Source organism: Leguminivora glycinivorella, chromosome 7 (assembly GCF_023078275.1).
Source record: "Leguminivora glycinivorella isolate SPB_JAAS2020 chromosome 7, LegGlyc_1.1, whole genome shotgun sequence".
In the NCBI taxonomy this organism is placed as follows: Eukaryota; Metazoa; Arthropoda; class Insecta; order Lepidoptera; family Tortricidae; genus Leguminivora; species Leguminivora glycinivorella.
This window is the reverse complement of record NC_062977.1, coordinates 3,953,658-3,976,176: the sequence shown is the minus strand read 5'-3', so window position 1 is coordinate 3,976,176 and position 22,519 is coordinate 3,953,658. Positions and strand designations below refer to the sequence as shown.

The following is a 22,519-nucleotide window of genomic DNA, read 5'->3' as shown; positions in this document are numbered from 1 at the left end:
ACCTTGTTCCTTAGGAATAAAGTTAACGTTCGAAATCTGTTTAAAATGTACGTATGACACAAATGCTAAGTCAGACGACCCACTCTCGTAAGTTAAGTGTTTATTTTGACACCCGGTCCGTTAATACTTGATTCGATTCAAGGTTAACAAAGAGTGATTGGGTGAGAGCAAACTATTTTTTGTAGTAAGTACACACTCTCTACTTAGGTATTAACTTAATTTGTTTCTATTGTTGTTTTTTTGTAAGTAGCTGTTTAACTAGTACGTGCTGTCAGTTGTGTGTCATTGTTACTGACCGCGTTTTCGTTTGCGGACAACTTGATGGGCCCACTCTTTTATAAAAACCCATCTATTTTATCAAGGTCTATACCTTACAAGATCAAAAATATAGTTACTTTGTATATAGAATGTCATTTTAATCGATTTAGAGCGACCAATTGACAGAAAGAGATTATTTTGCAATTAATAATAGTAGAATGAGGCATGGATTACTAAAATATAGGTCAGTTTCGCAAAAATATTTCCACGGTAAAACATCCGATTCCACTTTTAAATTAAAATCGAATTCTCGTTAAAATCTAAGAAAATAGGTCTTTTCGCGATGTAGTCATTTGTTTGGCGAAATAAGTCAAGGGAAGCGCCCGGATCTGTCAGGCGGACACGCTAGAATTAGGTAACAAATGATACGTTAATCTCTCGCGAAATTGAGTAATCCGTTACAAAATCTAAAGTAATAGGTTGAGAATGTTGAGATAAATAGGTCGCTGACGCAAATATGCGTCCTGGAAAGTCAAGAAAGGCAAGGCAATGAGGGCACTCAGGAATGCGGTTGCCCGCCGTAAGCCGCTTAATAACTCAAACTTATGACAACTCAGATCAAAATATATATTAAGTGATAATTTTATGCAGAGGTTGCGTGCCCGTGTTTTTCTTGACGTTAAAAGCTCTTTGTTTGTATGCTAATGAGTCTTTAAGGACAATTTTTGTACTTAATCAATCTACATATTAATTATGGCAGGTGTGCTTGAGGAACTTTCGAACTTAATGTGCAATTATATATAATAAGCTAACTTTGCCCCAGCAATAACATATTATCTTCAGTAAAACCAACTTTTGGATACGTACTAGCACTATGTTTTTGATAATACGAAAACATTAAGTTGTAATACACAATTCCTTAATCATTGTTCTCGTCTCGTCACTTGGAATATTCCTGTTTCTCGGTAATAAAACACTTGCAGAATCTAGACGGATTGTGTAAACATTTGGTCTGCCAAATAGTGAAAATTATTTAGTGTTCTATTCAGAATCCATATTTCCGGAACGTTCTTGAACTTCGTTTAAATTATATACAGAAGGAGGAAAATAAGAAGATACATTTTTGAACCTTGATTCGATACAATGTAGGTCCCAAAGCTGCATAGCATTTGCAATGTGTTATGTATGTGTGCGTGCGCGCACAACCCCGCTTACATTGCTACGCGAATAAACCAGTGTGTCTATAGCCATCGGTTGTTTCACTCGTGCCCTACCCAAAATACAACATTGGCGGCGATCTACCCACTTACAAGCGAAATTAAAAATGTCTAGTGCGCATTTTGGAATTTTGCCTACGTTTGATCACCATTCGCAAACATGGAAAACGTTTAAATCGCGCTTATTGCAATGGTTTGTGGCAAATAAAGTAAATGACACTACGGACGCGGGAGGAGAACAAAGGCGAGCGATATTACTTAGCACACTCATTGACGGTACTTATAAACTCGCAGCGGATTTAGCGTTGCCTAAGAAGATAGAAGAAGTACCATATGAAGATGTTTTAAAGCTGCTGGAAGACCATTTTGTTCCAAAGGTGTTTGGTTTTAGTGAGCGGTACAAATTTTATTCGGCCGTTCAACAAAGTGGAGAAACACATACCCAATGGGCGGCAAGGCTACGTGGTTTGTCAGCGGAATGCGACTTCACAAATGTAGAGGAAGTTCTTCGCGACAGATTTATGATGGGCATGCTGCCGGGACGGGAACGGGACAAGGTTTTCACGCAGGATCTCAAGGAGCTGACGCTCACTAAGGCGGTGGAGTTGGCTAACGCGGTACGCTGCGCGCGGGAGGTGTCGGCGGGGGCGGGACAGGTGGCTTCGACGAGCGACCAGCTGTTCAAGATCACCGGCGAGACCAAGGATACGGTCCGTGAAAAATGTGCAGTGTGCGGTTATTCAAACCATAAAACGGCCGAATGTCGGTTTTCTAATTATCGTTGCAAAAAGTGCCGCGGTAAAGGCCATTTAAAAAGAATGTGCAAAACGGTAAAGTGCATTATGGCGAATGACGTGAGCGAGGGAGACGACGGTAAGTTGTTTAATATTCGTTCTGTAAAGGGGGAACCCATGGTAGAATGGGTCACCGTTCAAGGCGTGCCGTTGCAGTTTGAAATGGATAGCGGGGCGGCGGTCACGGCGATGTCACCACAGTTTTTCAAAAAGCATTTCCCTAATGTGACAATTTGCGCACCTAAGAAAAATCTAGCTTCTTATAACGGTTCTAATATGGCTTGCGTAGGTATGGCGTCAATGCCTATGGAATACGCGGGGCGCACACAGCTGATCGATGTTTACATTATTCCCAATGCTGGCGCGCCGATTTTAGGCCGCGATTTTATTTCATCATTTAATTTAGAGATGACGACAGTTGTTAATAGAGTTAATTACTGTACACAACAGCGGGATGAACTAGAGATGTTACAAAGTAGTTATCCAACAGTGTTTTCGGATAGTTTGGGTCTATTTAATAAATATAAGGTTGGATTGCAGCTTAAGCCAGACGCGAAACCGGTTTTTTTTAAGGCGCGACCATTAGCTTTTGCACTGAAAGGAAAAGTTGACAAAGAAATAGACCGTTTAATAAATCTAGGTGTTTTAAAACCTGTTGAATATTCCGAATACGCATCTCCAATAGTTCCGGTGTTAAAAAACAATGGCACCATGCGTATTTGTGCAGATTACTCGGTCAGCATTAATAAGCAGCTGTGTGTAGAACAATATCCGCTACCTACAATTAAAGAGTTGTTTGCAAAATTACACGGAGGACAAACGTTCTCAAAACTAGACTTATCTTCCGCGTACACTCAGCTGGAGTTGACGCCGGAGTCGCAGCACCTCACCTGCATAAATACGCACCGGGGGTTGTTTTTCTACACACGCCTCGTGTTTGGGTTGGCTAGTGCCCCAGCTATATTTCAACGCGCGATTGATAATTTGCTTAGTGGTATGGAAGGAGTACTGTGTTTACTTGACGATATATTGATAACGGGGAAAAACGACACGGAACATTTGCAAAGATTAAACGCAGTTTTAAAAAGGTTGGAAAATGCAGGGTTAACTTTGCAAAAAGAAAAATGCGTATTTTTCCAAGACCAAGTGCAGTATTTAGGTTACATAATCGACAGGAACGGCCTTCACAAATCACCTGAAAAGGTCAAAGCAATCCTGGAAGCCCCGGTACCGACAAATGTTAATAAATTGCAATCCTTTTTAGGGTTAGTGAATTACTACCGTAATTTTGTGCAAGGGGCGTCCATGATACTTTCACCTTTGTATGATTTGTTGAAGAAAGGGGTCAAGTGGTGTTGGCGGGAGGAACATGACCAAGCATTCGAAAAAATAAAAAAATGCTTGGCTTCGGATCAGGTTTTAGCCCATTTTGACCCAAACGCTAACCTAGTTTTGACCGTAGACGCGTCACCCTATGGCCTTGGGGCTATTTTAAGTCAAATTCAGCCAGACAACAGTGAAAGGCCTATTTCGTTTGCTTCGCGTACCCTTAACGCGGCAGAAAAAAATTACTCACAACTTCAAAAAGAAGCTACGGCAATCGTGTTCGCAGTTAAACGTTATCATCAATATTTATTCGGGAGGTCGGTGCCCTTTATTTTACGAACCGATCATAAACCTCTAATTTCTATTTTTGGCCCTTATAAAGGCATTCCCGAAATTACGGCTAACCGACTGCAAAGGTATGCCCTTTTTTTAAGCGCATATAATTATAAAATTGAGTACATTCGGAGTGCAATGAATAGTGCAGATTATTTGTCTCGAGCTAGTTTACCTGACAACAGCGATAACAGCGGAGGGCCAGAGCGGGCGCGCGCGCGGGGAGGGGCAGGACCCGTTCATACCAGATGATCGCGCGTCGTACATCAATTTTGTTATCGAAGGATGCTTACCGTTAACTATGGACGAGTTACGTAAACAAACAAAGATTGACCCAGATTTAAATAAAATTGTAAGTTACGTTTGTACAGGCTGGCCTAAGAAAATTAACGATGATAAGCTAAAACCGTATTTTAATTGTAGATTAGAGTTATCGTATGAAAACGGCTGTTTGCTAAGAGGCCATAAGGTCATAATTCCCGCGACCTTGCAATCCCGCGCGTTATCGGAGTTACATCATTCTCACTTAGGAATAGTAAAAACCAAAGCGGAGGCCAGGTCCAGGTTTTGGTTTCCTAAGATCGACGAAAAGATTGAACAAATGATAGCTTCTTGTGAGACGTGCATTAAGTTGAGGCCCGCTCCCAGTCGTGCACCGTTAGCCCCTTGGAAATTCCCTGCAGAACCCTTTGCCAGGATCCATTTGGATTTTTTGGGGCCAATTAACGGTATCGCCTACTTAGTGATTGTAGATGCCCACAGTAAATGGATTGAGGTGTATAGTATGAAGAACGGTACTAGTACGTCGGCTGTGTGCGAAAAGTTGTACGAGTTTATGGCTAGGTTTGGGGTACCGCAAGTGATAGCTAGTGATAACGGGTGCGCATTTACGTCACAGGAGTTTAAGGACTTTTGTTTGTTAAATGGCATAACTGCGGTGACGTCACCGGCGTACCACGCGGCCAGCAATGGCCAGGCAGAAAGCATGATAAAAGTTTCCAAGAAGGGGATTAAATCCTGTTTAATAAATAGCCGCAATATTAAAGATTGTAATAATAAGTTACAAAAATTTCTCTTTGACTATAGGAATTCTATACATTCCACCACGGGCCATTCGCCAGCTCAATTAGTGTTTGGCCACAAACTTCGGACACGCCTTGATTTAATTAACCCTTCAACGGCGTCTCCCTCGCCCACGTCATTGGATAATCATGTAAAAAATCAACAGTGTTTACAGAGTAAAGCGTATAACGGTAACAATAAACAAGCCTTCAATATAGGCGATAAAGTGTTATATAAAAAGAACTTTAACATTAATAAGTTTACATGGTGTAAGGGAATAATTTTAGAAAAGTTGGGTAAAGTTGTATATTTAGTAAGAGATTGTGAAAATTCAGACAACCATAAAAAACATAAAGATCAATTAATGTTATACAAGGGACCACAAGGGGACGGTTCGTTTCTTGATGACATCTCTCTACCAGATTTATTTTCATCGGATCAAAAACATCCGTCGACACAGAATACCAGCGAGTTGCAAAATGGTACCGACAGCGAGGTGCTAAATGGTACCGACAGTGAGGTGCAAAATAGTGGGGAAGGAGAAGACGGTCAAATAGTTGATCTCAACAACGACCCCCAGGACAGTTTTGAGGACGCCAAGTCGGACGACAACACCCCAGTAGAAGGGCCCGAGAATCCAGGGGTACCCAACCCGTCGGTCGCTGTCGGGCAGGACAGAGTCAAACGAAACCGTCCCAAGGTTAATTATAAACCTTATTTTTAGTTAATATGTAATTAGTTATATAAGTAGATTAGTTGAAAACTACGGGGAGGATTGTTATGTATGTGTGCGTGCGCGCACAACCCCGCTTACATTGCTACGCGAATAAACCAGTGTGTCTATAGCCATCGGTTGTTTCACTCGTGCCCTACCCAAAATACAACACAATGCAACTGAGATAATTAAAAGACATAATTCCTATGAAAATATAATGTTACTACGTTTACTATTAAACACCCCTTCACTTTGTTCTATTACTTCTATTAAAGTCAATGCAATAACTCTAAACGTGTTCAATGTATGGTTGTTTATCGTGATACTGAGCTCTCCAATGGCAAGCCAATTAATTAAACCTACTAAACAAATAAAAACAAGATGAAAAACAAAACAATAAACGCGTCCGCCACACGAGTGGAAACGTTCCAGGCCGTCCTTCAGATCTGGGGCATATCTGTTGACAGTCTTCCGATCTAAGGACGTCGTGTGGATGCGTGAATAAATGGCTTTATCTGGTAAGGAAATTTGATGTTCGTATAACAAAGGCGTTCTTTTAGAAAATTGAAGCTATAGAAAATCACTCGCTATCATTCTATAATTGCTACATGCAGCCATATACGAACAATCATTATAACTAATCATTAAACTGTCAAATACATAAAAAGGAAAAAAAACCATGAATCCTAATATATAACATCCTTCGTTTTTTATTTTCGGTAAAGAAGTCGGTTAAAAAATCGGACCGATTTGTTAGGTACAGCTGACGCTTTTGATTGAAAAAATATTAGTTGTTAGTGACAAGCCCGAAGAATTTAAAAGTTTTCTGGTACGCTGACCTACGGCCGAAGCGCTACCTAATGTGAAAAAAAGTATATGTAAAGGCAAAACGATAATATCATTTAGTAAAAAAAAAAAAAAGGTTATCGCTTTTCTTTCCAAACCAACAAAGGCAAACAACGTTCCTTTTGGGACGTAATTTGAAGCTAACAAGCATGAAAGCATGGAGAGGGTGACTAAACGATCAGATTAACGTATTTGAGACAACCCCTGTAGATGCCATGTCCACCCAGATAGTGGTGTAACGCGTTACGACCCTAGTGACACAGAAACGGAGTGGGAAACATCTATTCCAGACGGTGTTTCCCGAAAAATTCGAGCGATAAAGAGATTAGTTCGCACAAGCATCTTGATGTGCCGGAATTTGCGTAGGAAAATATACTTTGCTTACATAAAAAATATAAACCTATGTTGTTGCCAAAGGAAGATAAGAAGGAGAACAAATCGACGACCGGTCTGGCCTAGCGCGTAGTGACCCTGCCTGCTACGCCGCGGGAGCGGGTTCGAATCCCGGTAAGGGCATTTGTTTGTGTGATGAGTACAGATATTTGTTTCTGAGTCATGGATGTTTTCTATGTGTATAAGTATTTGTATATTACATATATCGTTGTCTGAGTATCTGCAACACAAGCCTTCTTGAGCTTACCGTGGGACTCAGTCAATCTGTGTAAGAATATTTATTTATTTATTATTATTTATTTAAATGCTTTAGTCAAGGGTCGGTGGAAAATACAACAAATTACAAATGATTCTGATGGTACACTTGATAAACAATACAAGTTTAAATAAATTCTAAAGTATTTAACTTATACAGAGCTGTATCCAATTGAAATTTTTTTTGTTTACTTTCAACAGTCAACCTGAAGGGATCTATAGCATTGCTTCAATTTATATTCAATGATAACTCCTAAGCATTGAATGGGATGGAACCAGGCGGTTTAGCACAGCACAACTTGCGTTCTCGCGCGAGAGGTCATATTCGTACATCAAGCGCGACTCGCGGACGAGAGCGCAAATTGTGCTAGACCACCAGGAGTTTGCTTCTCACGCGACAATATTAAACTTATCTATCTAGTAAGGTGCGAGACGGGCGTTGAGGGCACGTGTCCACTGCTACTTGATTTGAAAGCACATTGACCTTTTTGCGCAACATTTTGTTTTTCCCTTTTCCATCAAAACATTTCAACAATAATAAGTAGAAAGGCAATTTTCGATGAATGGCTTACGCGATCATCCCATCGGGCTATTTTCGTCCGTGACTTGTCATTCCATTCCGTCCGTTACATATTGCCATTATTCAATGATACGTATTCGAAGCGAATTCCGAATAATTGGTGGACACGCGAACTCCATTAAATTTTGTACACAAGCTTTTGTTTTATTTTTAAATGTCGTACAGTGTGTTATATTCGTACAACGTGAAATTAACGACGAGGAATAGGTAAATTGTTATATAATTGCATTGCAAGGTGCGTTTTGTATCTTCTGTATTAATAACACGGAGTTGTTGTATCAGTTTTCCTGTTGTATTCCAAGGAATGGTAATTCGTATATGGACGGAAGTATGTAAGGAAACCAATATTTCATTTATGTAATCAAGGAAAGGGTATTTTAATATATGGTATAAATGTAATAATAATGCCACGCTTTTGAAAGAGTCTCTTTTCGTATATTGTGTGTGTCCCTGATTGCAAGCAAAGTTAAACTAAGTTTCTTTACAGTGTTCCAAATTTTTAGACGAGACACCTAAATTAATCAAAGTAAAGGACAAAGTAAGAACATTCTAAAAATAGATTCATTAAGACCAAGTTTATACACGAAGAAATAAGTTAAATTTCAACATAAAAGACTTGACGAAAGTTTGCCTTACTTTCTTATCCGAAACAAACGTGCCCAGGACAATCCAATTAAAGCAAAATTTGCAAACCATTAAGACGAGAGTGTTTATTCTATAAACAATAACGTGCCGAAATAAGATTTGGTAGTCGTTTGACGGCTTGGAAAAGCGTGATGTAGGTTAAACCTCCAGTGCACCTAAGTCTTTTTGGAGTGTCGAAGCGCGACTCATTTCAGAGAAAACGGGGCCGAGAGGAGTCGTTCGGTTGAAAATGGGTCGCTGAGGCCGCGAATTTGACCCCTCTTTGCGGTCTGTTAACGGCGATGTAATGATTTCTTGTGAAAAATTAATAACACGAACACACGTGCGCTCGTGTTATTAATTTCTGCCATCGTGTGCCTCATTAAGCGAGCTCAAAGGGTTTTAGTTTGGGCAGAGATGTTTTTGCATGTCTGACTGATTGTTCCTCCACTCGTCGTTTCGGTTCTTAATGTCTTATAATGTTGTGTGAAATTAACGAGTAACTATTCAATTATACACAATAAAGGTATATTTAAAAAATAGCTTGTATTAATAATGGAACTAATATCCAGACTCGGAATATAAGTGAGTGTCGAATATCCCAATGATTACATACCTACGAGACTACGAGTAGGTGCTTAATATTTTAATACCTTCCTCCACTAGTTCCTCGTAACTATACGGCAAAAACTTCTGAAGAACAAGTCCTAATAAGTATTTAGCGCTTGAGTTCAAAATTGGGTCGCGAGCCTTCAGTCGAGTCGCTTGCAGCTTATTAAAGCTCAATTAATAACGACATACATTCTTATCGTACGCAAGATCTTTACAAACTTCCTGTCCATTCGTCGAACGCCGTGATTTAGTTGCAAGTCTCCTTAACAAATCGCTACACTTCGCGTAAGTGGAAAAATGTAGGAGGGCATTTCTCAATGTTCCGCACAGGGTTAAGTCGTACAGGCCCCGTAGCCGAATGGCATTTCTCCGACGCGAAACGAAAACGAAACGCAGTCTGGCTCTGTCGCGCCAATACGCAAGAGCGATAGAGATAGATATCTACTAGCGTTTCGTTTCGTGAGCGATTGTGCCATTCGGCTACGCACCCAGGCCACTAAGTAGCTTGCCGCTAGTCTGTTGTAAATATAAACTATAGCTCGACACTGAAATCTGACTACCTTAGTGTGTTAATACATCCGAACCGTGACCCACATTGTGTGTTTTTCAAAGTATTTTAATCTTGTTTTATATAAGCTTTTATAATGGCTATCGCTTCGATCGTCGAAAGAATTTTTTCACAGGAATTTAATAAAGCTGCGGTCGCTGGTATTGCGATGCTCCGGTCAGGCTATTGTCTTAACACTCCGCCGTTAACCCGCTTCGATGATTCTAGCCAATATCGAAAACCGCCAACGACACAATAAACTCTGCTTAACGACTCCAATTTAATCTTTACGCACTTAATTTACAGCGAATCGTGTTATTATTGATAGATAAAGTAGCAATTACTTGTTGATGGCCGCGGCATATATGTATTTCGGGCAAGTCGAGGGCCCCGATCGCACCCTATATGGCACCCGCGCCACACACGACGTCGCCGATTACGCAAAATCGAAACACCGCCCTCAAATTAAGCAACCGCCGTCGTCACTGCTTAACGACCTGCCTCAACGCCGTAGGAAGTGATTCTTGTTTATTTTAATAATTGCCATGACAGGAAGTCGGAACCGGCCGCGGGCCCGCGAAGGCGGCGCGTTTAATAAGAGGGCGCGCCTCACACGTTCTCCAAAATAAAGCAATTTGACCGGTGACAGGCGATTCTGTCGGGCTGATGGACGGGCGCCGGCCAAAAAGGCATTTTGAACTTTAAACTGCACAGTTTACGGCGCCGAGTGACCATCGATAATCCAATGCAGTTCGACGGGTCCTAATTGACACATCTTCGAAATCGGATCGCGTGTTCGTTAAAATGACATTTATATTTTGTGGAATTATGAGTTGACAGCCATTGATGGTTATCGCGGTGCGTTCACCCTGACACTGAAGGTGAAAGCCCTCTCGTTGTCAACTACAGATGATTGAAAAACGAAATAGATTGAATGTCGTCCCACAAGGAATCGTCGGGCGTTCGACGTAAACTTTCCGGCGGCGGTTTTTCACCCCGAGAATTTCATATCATATTCCACGCGTCACGTTTCGTTCGCACCTAGTTAATTGATTATGATAATCTATTTATGTTTTATAGCAGGAAGTAGATTTTTCTCAAGTTGCAATGTTCACATATTAGAAGACTTATTTCTGTTTCTAGAGCGGACGAGGCGGTGCCGGGTTGGTGTCTCCAAGGCCGGACACTATAAATAATTCCCACCCCACCGCTCAGGCTTAGGCCATCCTGCAGGTCCTAGCTCGACGTAAGCCTCTTTTTGTTCTTAATTTAATTTTATAGGACGCTACGTCTACACGTGTAGTCTGTAAGGCTCGTTTATTAAAGGACCAGTAGTTATTATTACCTTACTTTAGCAGAGAAACAATTTTACTAACACATTATCGGGGTTTATTAACCTGTATGGTCAGTGGCATTGTTCAAACGGCACCATTTATAATAGAATTGTCAAATAGGATAATTATGTGAAAATTCACATGACATAAAAAGCACAGTATTGTCCGCTGAGGTTAGCAATTATCTTTCATTGGTTGTACGAATAATAATATGTAAATAACTAACGTAATACCTGAAAAATAAAATTATCATATGATTTCAAAAAGACACTGTTATCAGAACGATCTTCGAATCAAATAATCTAGCTAACGTGTGTCAAGCACAGGTGAAATACTTACAGGATATTTCAAATTTTAAACACAAAAGTTGAATTTCATTCTGATAACAGTGTACTGTACGCTCGATTTGGCCTGTTTTAGACATTTACGAAAACGTTTATCAAAGGTAACAAAGCTTGAACTTTGCGCTTTCACCCCTATCCGACGTATGAAAAGCTATTTTTGTACCGTAACTAGTTTGCAACAGAAATGCCCAGAGAAACATCAATTCAGTTTTAATTTAAAGCGTCAGGTGGTTTTGCCAGTTTGCGTTTGAACTCCGGCTAGCGCTTTGACAGCGCTGCAACGCTTAAATATAAATCGCCTGCAGCTAAAGCTCGTTTAAAAATAGAAGTGGAAACACCAGATAATAAAATGTTACAGCGAATATCAATTCCACTTTTAATCCGGTCGGTGTCAACTTTTCTATTATCGCTTAGGGATTCGGCGGGACACGGCATTTGTTTACGTTTACGTTTGTAATGTTTATTTAGTTGAATTCGACATGGGGTAAAACATCCATGTACCTATAATAGAATGGATTGGTAGCATCAGGCGTGTACGAGTTTGTCAAACTTTTAATCCCAATAACCGTTTAGGTTAATCGAACGGATTAAGACGGAGTCTCTCCGCGAAGACAAAAGGACAAAAGATGTATTTTCTCCTAAATGATAAACGTATTTGTCACAGCTATTTTCAGTTTATTTTCATTGAGTTAACGTTATTTTGACGCGTTTATTTCCAACAACAATGGATCCACTATGTAACAAAGCGGTTATTTCTGCTGAGGTCGCGTACCTACGCCAAAATTCCTTGCACCTGGCTGGCATTGGCCGATGACGCGCAACACAATGGCTGCCAGGATGGCTATCGAGGTATCAACGCGTCATCGGTACACTACCATACCCATGCCGCTGACTGCTACCTCCTCTCTATCAAAATAAAGCCTACTTTAAACCATCAGTACTTAAGATAACTTGGCGGTGAAACGCGATTGATCGACGCCCGCGCACTCACTGCCATTTTAGGACTTTCCCTGTAAGCCGTGGTGAACAATTCATCCTTTTTTTGTAGTATCGCTTCATTAGCTACTTGAAATATTTAATGAAGCAAGAAGATTTTTTCCGCCTATATCGTCTGCGAATATTTTTCTTTGTTCTTTCTTTGTATTGAACATCATAGGTATCTGTAGACGTCATTAAAAAGATAACATCACAAATAATTTTAATTAAGACGTGTATTCCTAAATTACTTATGTTTTTGCAATAACTGTATCATATCCGCCCCATTTCGTTATGTTTATGAATCTAAATGCCCGTAAACTGTTGAAAATAAAAAAAATAACAAAGAACTAAATATCAACGTCAAAACCACAATTACTATGCCATGATTTTTAATGGCGACATGAGACCGTTTACCAATGTCCAACCTATTTTTACGCCACTGGACCATCGATCAGGCAAAGTTTTTCAATTACAAGCGCGATAGTAACTCACAAGCCGCGATTGTTTATCGCGATCCTGCGTCTGCGCAGCCTTGCGTGTGAAAAGGGGATTAGCAATATGAGACATACATTGATACTGATATTTTATTTTACAACTTTTCATACTTCAGAGTGACAAATGAGAAGGGTTAAAATTATTAGAAATACAATGTTATCGGGTGCGCTCAGGGTACGTAGCCAAATGGCACAAACGCTCACGAAACGAAACGCTCGTAGATATATATCTCTATCGCTCTTGCGTATTGGCGCGACAGAGCCATACTACCTTTCGCGGCGCTTCGTTTTCGTTTCGCGTCGCAGAAATGCCATTCGGCTACGGCACCAGGAATGTTTGTCAAGCTATCTATAGTTAAAACACACAGACAAACAGACGAACAGAGTCGCACCATAAGGGTTTCTTTTGCACCTTTTTTGTACGAAACCCTAAAAAGGAAAACTAGCCTTCCTTTTCGCTCAAATTCGTCTAAGGATTTATATGATGAATATTACATGAAAGAAACATCTACATTATTTATAGTTGTGATTAGGGATTGCAATCCGGTCTGATTTCCAATCCGGCCGGATCCGGCCGGATTTCGACCCCAATCCGGCGGATCCGGCCGGATCCGGCCGGATTGGCCTTGAGGACTAAAGGTACCCAAATAGTGCCTTTTTTGAATGTTTTCACCATAATATGACAAGTATGATGGTATTTTGCATCACGATTAATAAACCAACAGTTTAAAGGCTTAGAATTCAACTTGTTTACCAGTTAACAAGTAAATTTTACTATAATAATCAGTCGCAAATCAAATTATTTCGTTCTTTTGAAACTTTGATAGGATAACAAAATTATTATTAGTGTAACGTTTTACAGTAATAGTAATAGGTACCTATAGAGCTTTTAAGATACGATAAAGAGCGGACATTATAACATACCTACAAACATACATGTGTTATGAGTATAAGATCAGTATTTAAAAAAAACCTGTATTGTGTTATTTTACAGGTAACTTTACTCACATGAAAAGAAGAATAAAAAATTGTATCACAATCATATTAAGTAAGCATAGCTATTAAAAGTCGTTAAAAGCGTAACCTTTTCTCAGTCTGTATAAAAATATCCAGTATCGGTTAAGAAAAACTACAGTAACTAAATTAAAGCCAGCAAGAATAATGACCTTAGTAAGTATTATTTGCTATTGCTGAATCAACAATCTTACTGGTTACCTTTTAAAAATGTTTATTTTTAAGCTTTTAATTTTATTATTCTCGTAGCAATATGCTCTCACACTTCTCATATTATGCTGAAAACATGTTGTTGATCTTGAAGTCCTACGTCACCACAGAGGTGCAAAGGGCCTTCACGAGCTCGCGCCACGCTTTCCTATCTTCAGCTACCCTCGTGGTCTCGCTCCAGCTCGACCCGGTCGCTCGTAGTCCATCCTCAACGGACCGTTTCCATGAGTTTCCAGGGCGCTCGGAGCCACGACTTGCATTTTGCGGTTTTCAGCCGAAAGCAATGGTTGCGTTATTTCGTTCCCCTCTTTGAATAGTGTGCCATCAATGTTCCTTTTGTGTCGCGGTTAGCTGCTATATACTCCCATAGGTCTCGATTTCGGATAGTGTCTGGCCAGAAAACGCGAAGGATCGACCTCAGACCATGGTTATTTGTCACTCCACATTATGCATCCCAACAAACAATCCCACAGATTCAACTACGGATTCCAAAACGGAAAGTGTAACGCGTTGCTTGAGCACATTATTTGACTTCCAAACGTCCTGCGAATGCAAAGAACATACGTACTAAAATATTTTTTGCTTGGAAATCAGACCGGAATGCAACCACCTGTTGAGCGACGTTCAAATGTTGCCGTAAAATTATTATTTTTGCACTATTTTAACATATCGTGTTACATTACCGGATCCGGTACCGGATCCGGCGAATTTCACCGGATCCGGTGGCATGAAAAAAGCACCGGATCCGGCCGGATTACCGGATCCGCCGGACCGGATTGCAATCCCTAGTTGTGATAGTTATCAATTTAACAGATGGTTCTACATATAAGCGATTTTGGCTATTTCTCCTGTTAAACCGGAGTGAAACACCACAATTTATGAGCAAGTGTGATGAAAAGTAACAAAGGTATGCATGTCGCAAGCAAGAATGCAACAACCATACCGTGACTGGAAGTGCTGGGTTTTGAAATCAGAATCAGGCTGGATCAGAGTGGCGATGGCGCGGTGCATTACACTGTACAGCGGACCATTAAAGGTCCATACAGTTTATGACAAACATATCGTCACTACTTTGAAAAAATCTCGTATCTCACGCTGCTCCTCAAAGTTAAAACGCAGTAAGTCTATAATATATGCATTCCATACATACTTACTACAGTTTTCTTTTCGTTGAGAGACGAAGATACAAGTTTTTTTTAAAGTAGTGACGATATGTCGAAAGCTTGTTTTAATTATAATAAGGTGCAACATGTAAGTTATCCAAGGATTGTTAATATAGGATTTACATACTTCATACTGTAACAGAGTGACGTTTATGGACGCACTCTTATAAATGTCATATCTGTCATATCTCTTATAAATGTGAATCACGAGTTTTAATCAAGATCACTACACATAGAATCGTACCTCGATTTTTTAGCGCCACCTATTAAATACTATCATAACTACACTGATGATTGATGATGCCTACAATTTTTTTTAATGTGTATTGACTTTATAACATGATTTTAAAGTAAAGGAATATGTCATTTGTTTGATTTTGGCCATTTCCAGGCTGCGAATAGCGCCATCTAGTGTTAAGCCTAAAAGGCCCATTTCAGGGGTACGCTTTTTTGTATTTGTCATTCCAGTATTAAATGGTTCTTGCGTGGGTAAAGATATTTTTCATCACACCCGCACTTTAAATGTGCTATTGCACGCAGGCGGAGCTGAGTTATAGAAAAATCGTTCTCCCAAGGGAATAATGAAATTTCTTGTACCGTACTTAACTTTTTTACATCTATTTACATATTTTTTACATTGCAAGTGTGATGAAAACCATTGTGTGTAACTCGGGGAGTATGAATATTACTAACTCGAGTCTTTAAATCGCTTCGGCAAGCCGTCGCGATTTAACTTACTCTCGTTATTAATATTCAACTTCCTCCCCTTGTTGCACAATATACTATTGTGTGAGAGCTGTGACTGTGAGCATGCATTTTAAATGTCTGCAAACTACTATATCCTTAAAATATCCTGGCCGGTTGACCGAAGTTAAAATATAGTGTCGTTTTGTGGGGTCAATAATCGCCATTTATTATAAGAGATTTATTGCACTTTGTACGTAGGTGGCCCATACAACTGAGTTGTTCTACGACATATGTAATTGTAAAATATTTCCACAGTATTTTTATGGGCTGTTTTTCTTACATAACAACGTAGACTATCTAAAAGTATCATGTCATAAATGTACACACGGGCGTTGAGCACGTAAACATATTAAACAAAGAATTTATGTTCCTATCGTCTAGAATCATAGTAAAAGCTTGGTGATTTAAGCGTCTATTCCATTTCCGTAGAGCGTCAACGCTTCGCAAACTAATCAATATCGGCTCTAGAAATCAGTATGCGCATTAAGATAATGAAAAATACTTGACCGACAGCCAAAACGCAGTAATAAATCCACTCCTAACTTTTGAAAGCTCTTACTTCCTTCAGCCTTAACCTTGGAAAATAAATCTTTCCGTTTCCAAATAAGGTCTAGTTTTGAGTACGGCGAGTGCTACTTATACGGGCATGTGAAAGTGAGGAGGTGAAATGTATGCGAGTGCAATTTTCATATATTAGTCGAAGCCGGAGGCGAGACGCTCCGCAGCTGACCTTGAAGACCTGTTGCCATAATTTTTTATAGGCGATAGTTGGCTACAAAATAAAGAACTTGTTAATAAATTGTTCCTGCACTTAGTAGCAAAGAAAAGTGAGCACGTAGTTCGGGTAAAAAGATAGGCACTGAAAAATATTTCATACAGAGGTTGTTTTACGTTTCATCAGTAGGTATCAATAATAATGGGGAATACGTGTCTACGTATAAACTCTTTATTGTACATAAAATAAATATGGCAGAATCGGCAATGTCTAACTGTTTTACATAGATTATTAAGAATATCACTGTTGTTAAGTTAACAAAGCATTGTCTACCAAATCCAGCCCGTTGGATTTAGTTTAAAAATAGGAAAAAATAATAACTTATTTAAAGTAAGATAGTTGTGCAGATTAAAATATTCTAGTGTCCCATAACGACTAACTTTCAAACGGTTAAAAAGGAATATCTACTCATACGAGCACTCGTACTAACAATTTTAATGCAAATAATATGAATATCATATTAAATACCTTCGACAGAATTTCAATTTCAGTCAGATCCCCGCGAGAACTCATATTGTATTGTAAACGTATGTTCCCTACTACGAGAATAAACTGAAATTGAAAATATTTAATGTAACCGAGAACTGACATATCAATTTTGTTGCAATTTACAAACATGTCCGACAAAATGGGGATTTGCGTGCATATGTATAATGTTTATTTATAATTAATATTTTTTTCTAGTATACTTTGAAATGAAAGATAAGGTTATCCTCAATGTGAAATATCAGGAAGATATGACGGCCATTTGAAATTAAGCGTGTTTAATGAGTTCGGCATCATATCCCGAGAATTTTGATTATCTGGTACGGCCCAGAGCCCAGACTCTGGGTTAAAAACTGACGGAATGCTTCAAGGAATGGTAGGTACTTAGTGCCCTTGTGCTTCCCTTGGCTTTTCTTGGTCAGATACCTACTAGTGAGTGTCCAGCAACAATTTAATAGGGTGTTTATCTACATAATTGTAAAATATGTCAGCAATATAATTTACTAGGCGGACGTTTTCAATTCCGTTTCCTACGTATTTCGATTCGATGTTGCCGGCACTGCTAGCCGAAGCATGGACAATGTGTGGGAGTTGGGAGATAACCAGCTTTTGAGCGATTTATGACCAACACATAAGAGCCAACAAATGAGGTACTGCAGAAAGAGCGTGGAAAATATGTAAAGGGTCAATCTATTGAGACATAAGTTTTACATATTATATTTATACTTCGTTTTAAAGCAAGTTTCAGTGACCGTTTCAATATGCTCCTCTTTGTTTACCATTGAGTTTTAGGTATGTGATGTAACGTTAATCGCGGCCTTATTATCTTTCAGTTTTCAATCACCTGTAACACAAATACACAATGTCTCAAGTCTTATAACTTGAAGTAAATAAATCAATTGAGATGATAAATAAGTTACATGCCAATAAATAAACGATTGACTTAAAGTGCAATAAATGTTTATTGATACTTAGACGTTTCGTCAAGCGTCAAGTTAATAAATATGTATTCGTAACGTGGCTTTTATTTACCTAATTGATATTATGCAAATCAAACTAGTAAATTGACTGCACTCTATACTTTGATGAAAAACTGACTTGATAAGAATAGCTTGATTTGTTTCAATTGGTAATGTATGCTAATATGTTTAGTTTTTATTACTAGAGGTACATGCATTGTATTGTTGACGAACTACTTAATCTAGTTTGACAGCTACATTATTAGTATTATTACGAATGTTGGTGCTACTAAGTATGTTATATTCTGTTATATTCTCAAGTAAAAAAATGTACACAACTCGATACTCTTGCATGCAAATAAAATTATAAATGTACATTTATTTAGATTATTCATTGCGAAAGAAGCGAGGAAATGCCGGCGGAGCGCATCGCGTGGATCCGAATAATATACGTATGCCAGTTGAACATTACGACATCATTTTGCAATCAAGTCTAGTTTATAGGAATGTGTTTAACAATTCAATTTAACGCCTTCGGTGAAATGAATCAAACGCAGTTCTGCTTTATGCGAAAGCATTACTATAAACGTGATGTTCTACTCGTGTAGAATGCATGATCTGTTGCTAGATGTGTTCAGTACGAAGCTTTTGATTGCAAAATGCAGGACATATTTACATATAGAACATATAAAACTTAAATGTAGATGCGACGTACACGATAGACGCGGTGTTTAACATATCTAATACAAAACATATAAAGTACAATCTCAAGCCACTCAATAATTATACAAAATAATGAAAGACGTGTTTTAAAAGCAATTAAGGCCAATAAAAATATTTAAAATAAACTTGAAAAATATGTTTGATATGAGTCAGCCTGTAAAGTTGCCAAACTAACGAAGTGCCCAATAAAGCGGCGTGGTAGACGATTCGCTTCCTATATGTTCGTGTATGAACTCGGCGCAATTGTCGCTGGTTAAATAAAAACACGTGTGGAATATTAATGCTGGTTCTGGAAAACAATAAACGATGTCAACATTAAGGAGAAGATATTGTAAATTAAACGTACTTTGAGGCGAACTGTATCACTGTACTCTTGTAAGTGCGTCTTCATATTATCCGATCCAATAATGGATGTTCCTTCCTATATTCGGTATCGTATCCGATAATGTGGAAACGCACTACGGCTCGCCATACAAACTTTATTTAACCCGTATTTTTATGTACCTAAGTAAATTGCTATGATCTTCGTTTATTTCAAAATAGTAAAAATTGCTAAACGCTAATCTATTCGGTTTTGGGCATTTCTCATAGCGTTTCAACTTTTTTGATTTCGGTGGCAGCATTAGTACCCGAACCCCGTAAGCGTAGCATGAGTTTTCTTTGTTTCTCGTAGAAATCCGCGACTTCTATTTAAATTGACAGAATTTCATGTGACTCTTACAGGATTCATGTAAAACTGTTGACACCGAAATCAAAAAAATTTAAACGCTCTGAGAAATGCCCTTTTAGTGATGTCCATTGAAACTCTACGTACTACCACGCGGGACTACAATAAACTAAACACTAGTATTAGAACTAAATGAATAAAAACTATCTGCATACATTTTAAATAGCTTTAACACTAATATATTCTGGTAGAGAATGCCTTAAGGCATTAAGTCCGCCATTTGTACAATTTTATGTTGTGTAATAAAGTCTAAATAAATAAATATATTAGCCATATCGAATTTGTTATTAAAACAGAAATAGAAAACGAGACATTTAGCTCCATTTCGATCAGACTGCCCATTTCCTCGATATACTCGTAATATGTCTAACCGATATATTTTACATCAGTCCATTCCCAACATGATTTACAAAAGAGCTTTGAGATTGCCCTCTCTTAATTCTAATTTCATACTACGTATATCTCAGTTATGGTTATGACAGATTTATGATGTTTTCCTTATTACAAGTATTAACGGACGCTAAACTAGATTTAGAATGGGAGAAAATATTTGCAAACATAATATGTCACCGATTAGCGTATGTCAGAGAATGTCTCCCGTAACTTCCTATCTGAGAATATTAAAACTGCAGTCGACTGACATAATGTTATAAATGCTCCAGTACTAACATCTTCATTTCCAAGAAAGTATCATTTGGTTCGTAGCTTCGTGAAAGCGCAGTAAATGTACTATTACATACTATTTTGATTTTTACTGCCCTGGCTACAAGGCTGCTCACAGAAACTGAAAGGATATCGGCCAGTGCGTTAGTATGAGGAAATAGATGAACTTAATAGAGACGTAGGACGTATTTCGCAGAAGAGACATGTCCTTTGATAGTTAATGGTTGAAATACATTGTGCAGGAAATGTGCGTCTACGGAGGCGTGTTTATTTTTATGATACTTGGCTACGGATAGTAGGCACGGTTAATTTAATAGTTGATATCAATTATGGCCGGGATTACGCCTACGAAACACCTACTTTTCCATCTGACTTTTCAGGCGGTTTTTCATGAAATTGTCGCCTTTACAAGTCATTTCGAATGAAATGGTTGTTAGTGGTGATCCTTGGGTTCCGCTACCGACTTTACCGCTACTTTTTTTAATGAAGCTGATTGGATAATAGGCAATTTACCTGCTTTAAGAAGCTTATAAAAGAAATTAATTTTGGTACATATAAGGAAAAACACAAAATATAGAGTAAAACGCGCAACTTGCGCTCGAGTTTAATCGTTCAATCGACGTGACATTTACGTCGGCTTTTTCGAAAGGCCGTCTCGCCGAAAATATATCACTTCAAGATTTATGGGCTGACGCGAAAACGGATGGGTGACGTTGGCAACAGCCTTCTGCGGCCGCCGTGCGCGTGCGCGTGCGGCAATCGCTCTTCCACACCTTTCTCGACTTTTCCCGGACATTTAGGGTTTTCGTAGAGACGCAATGTTTTATGGTAACTGAACGCAGGTCTGTAGAAGCCCTAAGAAAGATTGAATACAATTCAGAACCATACCGTACATTTGATTATTTCCGTAATATTTGAAACTATCAATATAGTCAATAAAAACGGTGGAAAAAACAAAGCGACGCTATATGGAATCCTTGAGGCGCGCATCCGCTTGTGTTAGGTTGGCCGTTTTTATTATTATTTTTAAAAATAAATGTATTTCCGAAATTGTGATATTGCAGTGACAGGTTACAAATCAAATCAAATCAAATCAAATATCTTTATTGCAGTAATATTACACATTACATATAAATGTAGCAGGTAATACAGACCCTGTAAGGGCATAGCAACTTAATACATATTGTAATTATAGACGCCTACACCTCAATTGAGCCCGTATCTTACAGTGGACTTCTACGACACCCACGGTAGAAAAAGGGGTAGTGAAATTCTTAACTCTTATTGTAAATTCATTTCAACAAGTACTACAGGTAGCTCAATTCGTTATACAAGTAAACAGTGCGAGAAGTATGAAAAGCGACAACGGCTTGTAAACTTTATAAGCGTGTCGACGCGCGAGTGGGCGGTGCGGGCTTCATTCACGTCCACTAATGTTATTATTAGGACAAGTACTTTAAACTTTATGAATGGCTGCTTCCAATAGTGTGTTATTATTGGATTGTTATTTATTTTGGTACCTAAAAAATTCTTGATAGAGATACAGTCATTATAGGAATCGCTACTCGTCGTTGATTTACGTACTAAATTAGCTTATGAGCGCTTTATCGAAACCAAAGTTTGAGTATTATACCTCGTTTTTTTAGGATTAGAAATTTGGTAAATAAAGAAGCAGTCGTCGTCAACCTATTTTCTTAGGACAAATATTATATAGATATATCAACCGCATCATTTGATTATTTGATAAGCAAAATTGGAGTGATTTGATTATTTATTAGCAGCAGGGTTTAGGTGGATAATTCGTATGACTCAAAATAGACAAGGTAAGAAGTCCGACATCACTCCGCCCATAACCCTGGTTCTCGACATGCTTCGAAGCATTTTCTAGCAGTTAAAAACCGAAAAAGCGCGAGTCCATCCACCAAGGATTCCGTACAAATTGACCTTATTTCTACTTTTTTATTTTATCTTCCTCTTCAACTTAACGTTTTCCTCGCATAGGGCCAGGGTCCGCTTTCCTGCTCAGAAAAAAAATCATATGTGTATAGTATAAGAAAATACTATTTGCCAAATTATGAAATTTCCAATTCCCAAGTCAGCGGAAAGTACCCTTTCCTCCACCCCATTCGTTTTGATCGACATAAGCGCTTTGTCTTTGTTCGAGATAACTTAAAAGTTTGATTTGATACAGTTTCAAGGAAATAGACCTCTAGGGTAAACTCGCCTCATTCGGTGACACGCCTAATTCGGCGAAACAACCAAAAATCGTCTTTCGGAATAGTGCTTCAAAGCTTGTATCATGTCACGGAATGAGGCGAGTTTACCCTATATCGCTTTCAT

At 38.8% G+C, this 22,519-nt stretch overlaps 2 protein-coding genes across 12 annotated transcripts in view; one reads left to right on the top strand and one right to left on the bottom strand.

Annotated features, from left to right (window-relative positions):
- The window catches only part of LOC125227882 (rho GTPase-activating protein 21), a 539,841-nt gene that overhangs the window by 68,109 nt on the left and 449,213 nt on the right, over window positions 1–22,519 (bottom strand). The gene's annotated exons all lie outside the window — the stretch shown is intronic.
- On the top strand, window positions 1,466–5,270 carry LOC125227884. 2 transcript variants are annotated; one of them, XM_048132276.1, is made up of 2 exons: window positions 1,466–2,348; window positions 5,157–5,270. In XM_048132276.1, the coding sequence occupies exons 1-2, from the start codon at window positions 1,583–1,585 to the stop codon at window positions 5,168–5,170; spliced, it is 780 nt and encodes a 259-aa protein (XP_047988233.1). In that variant the 5' UTR covers window positions 1,466–1,582; the 3' UTR covers window positions 5,171–5,270. The 2 variants fall into 2 exon arrangements, with proteins under 2 accessions (XP_047988233.1, XP_047988234.1); XM_048132277.1 differs by having other exon boundaries at window positions 5,166–5,247.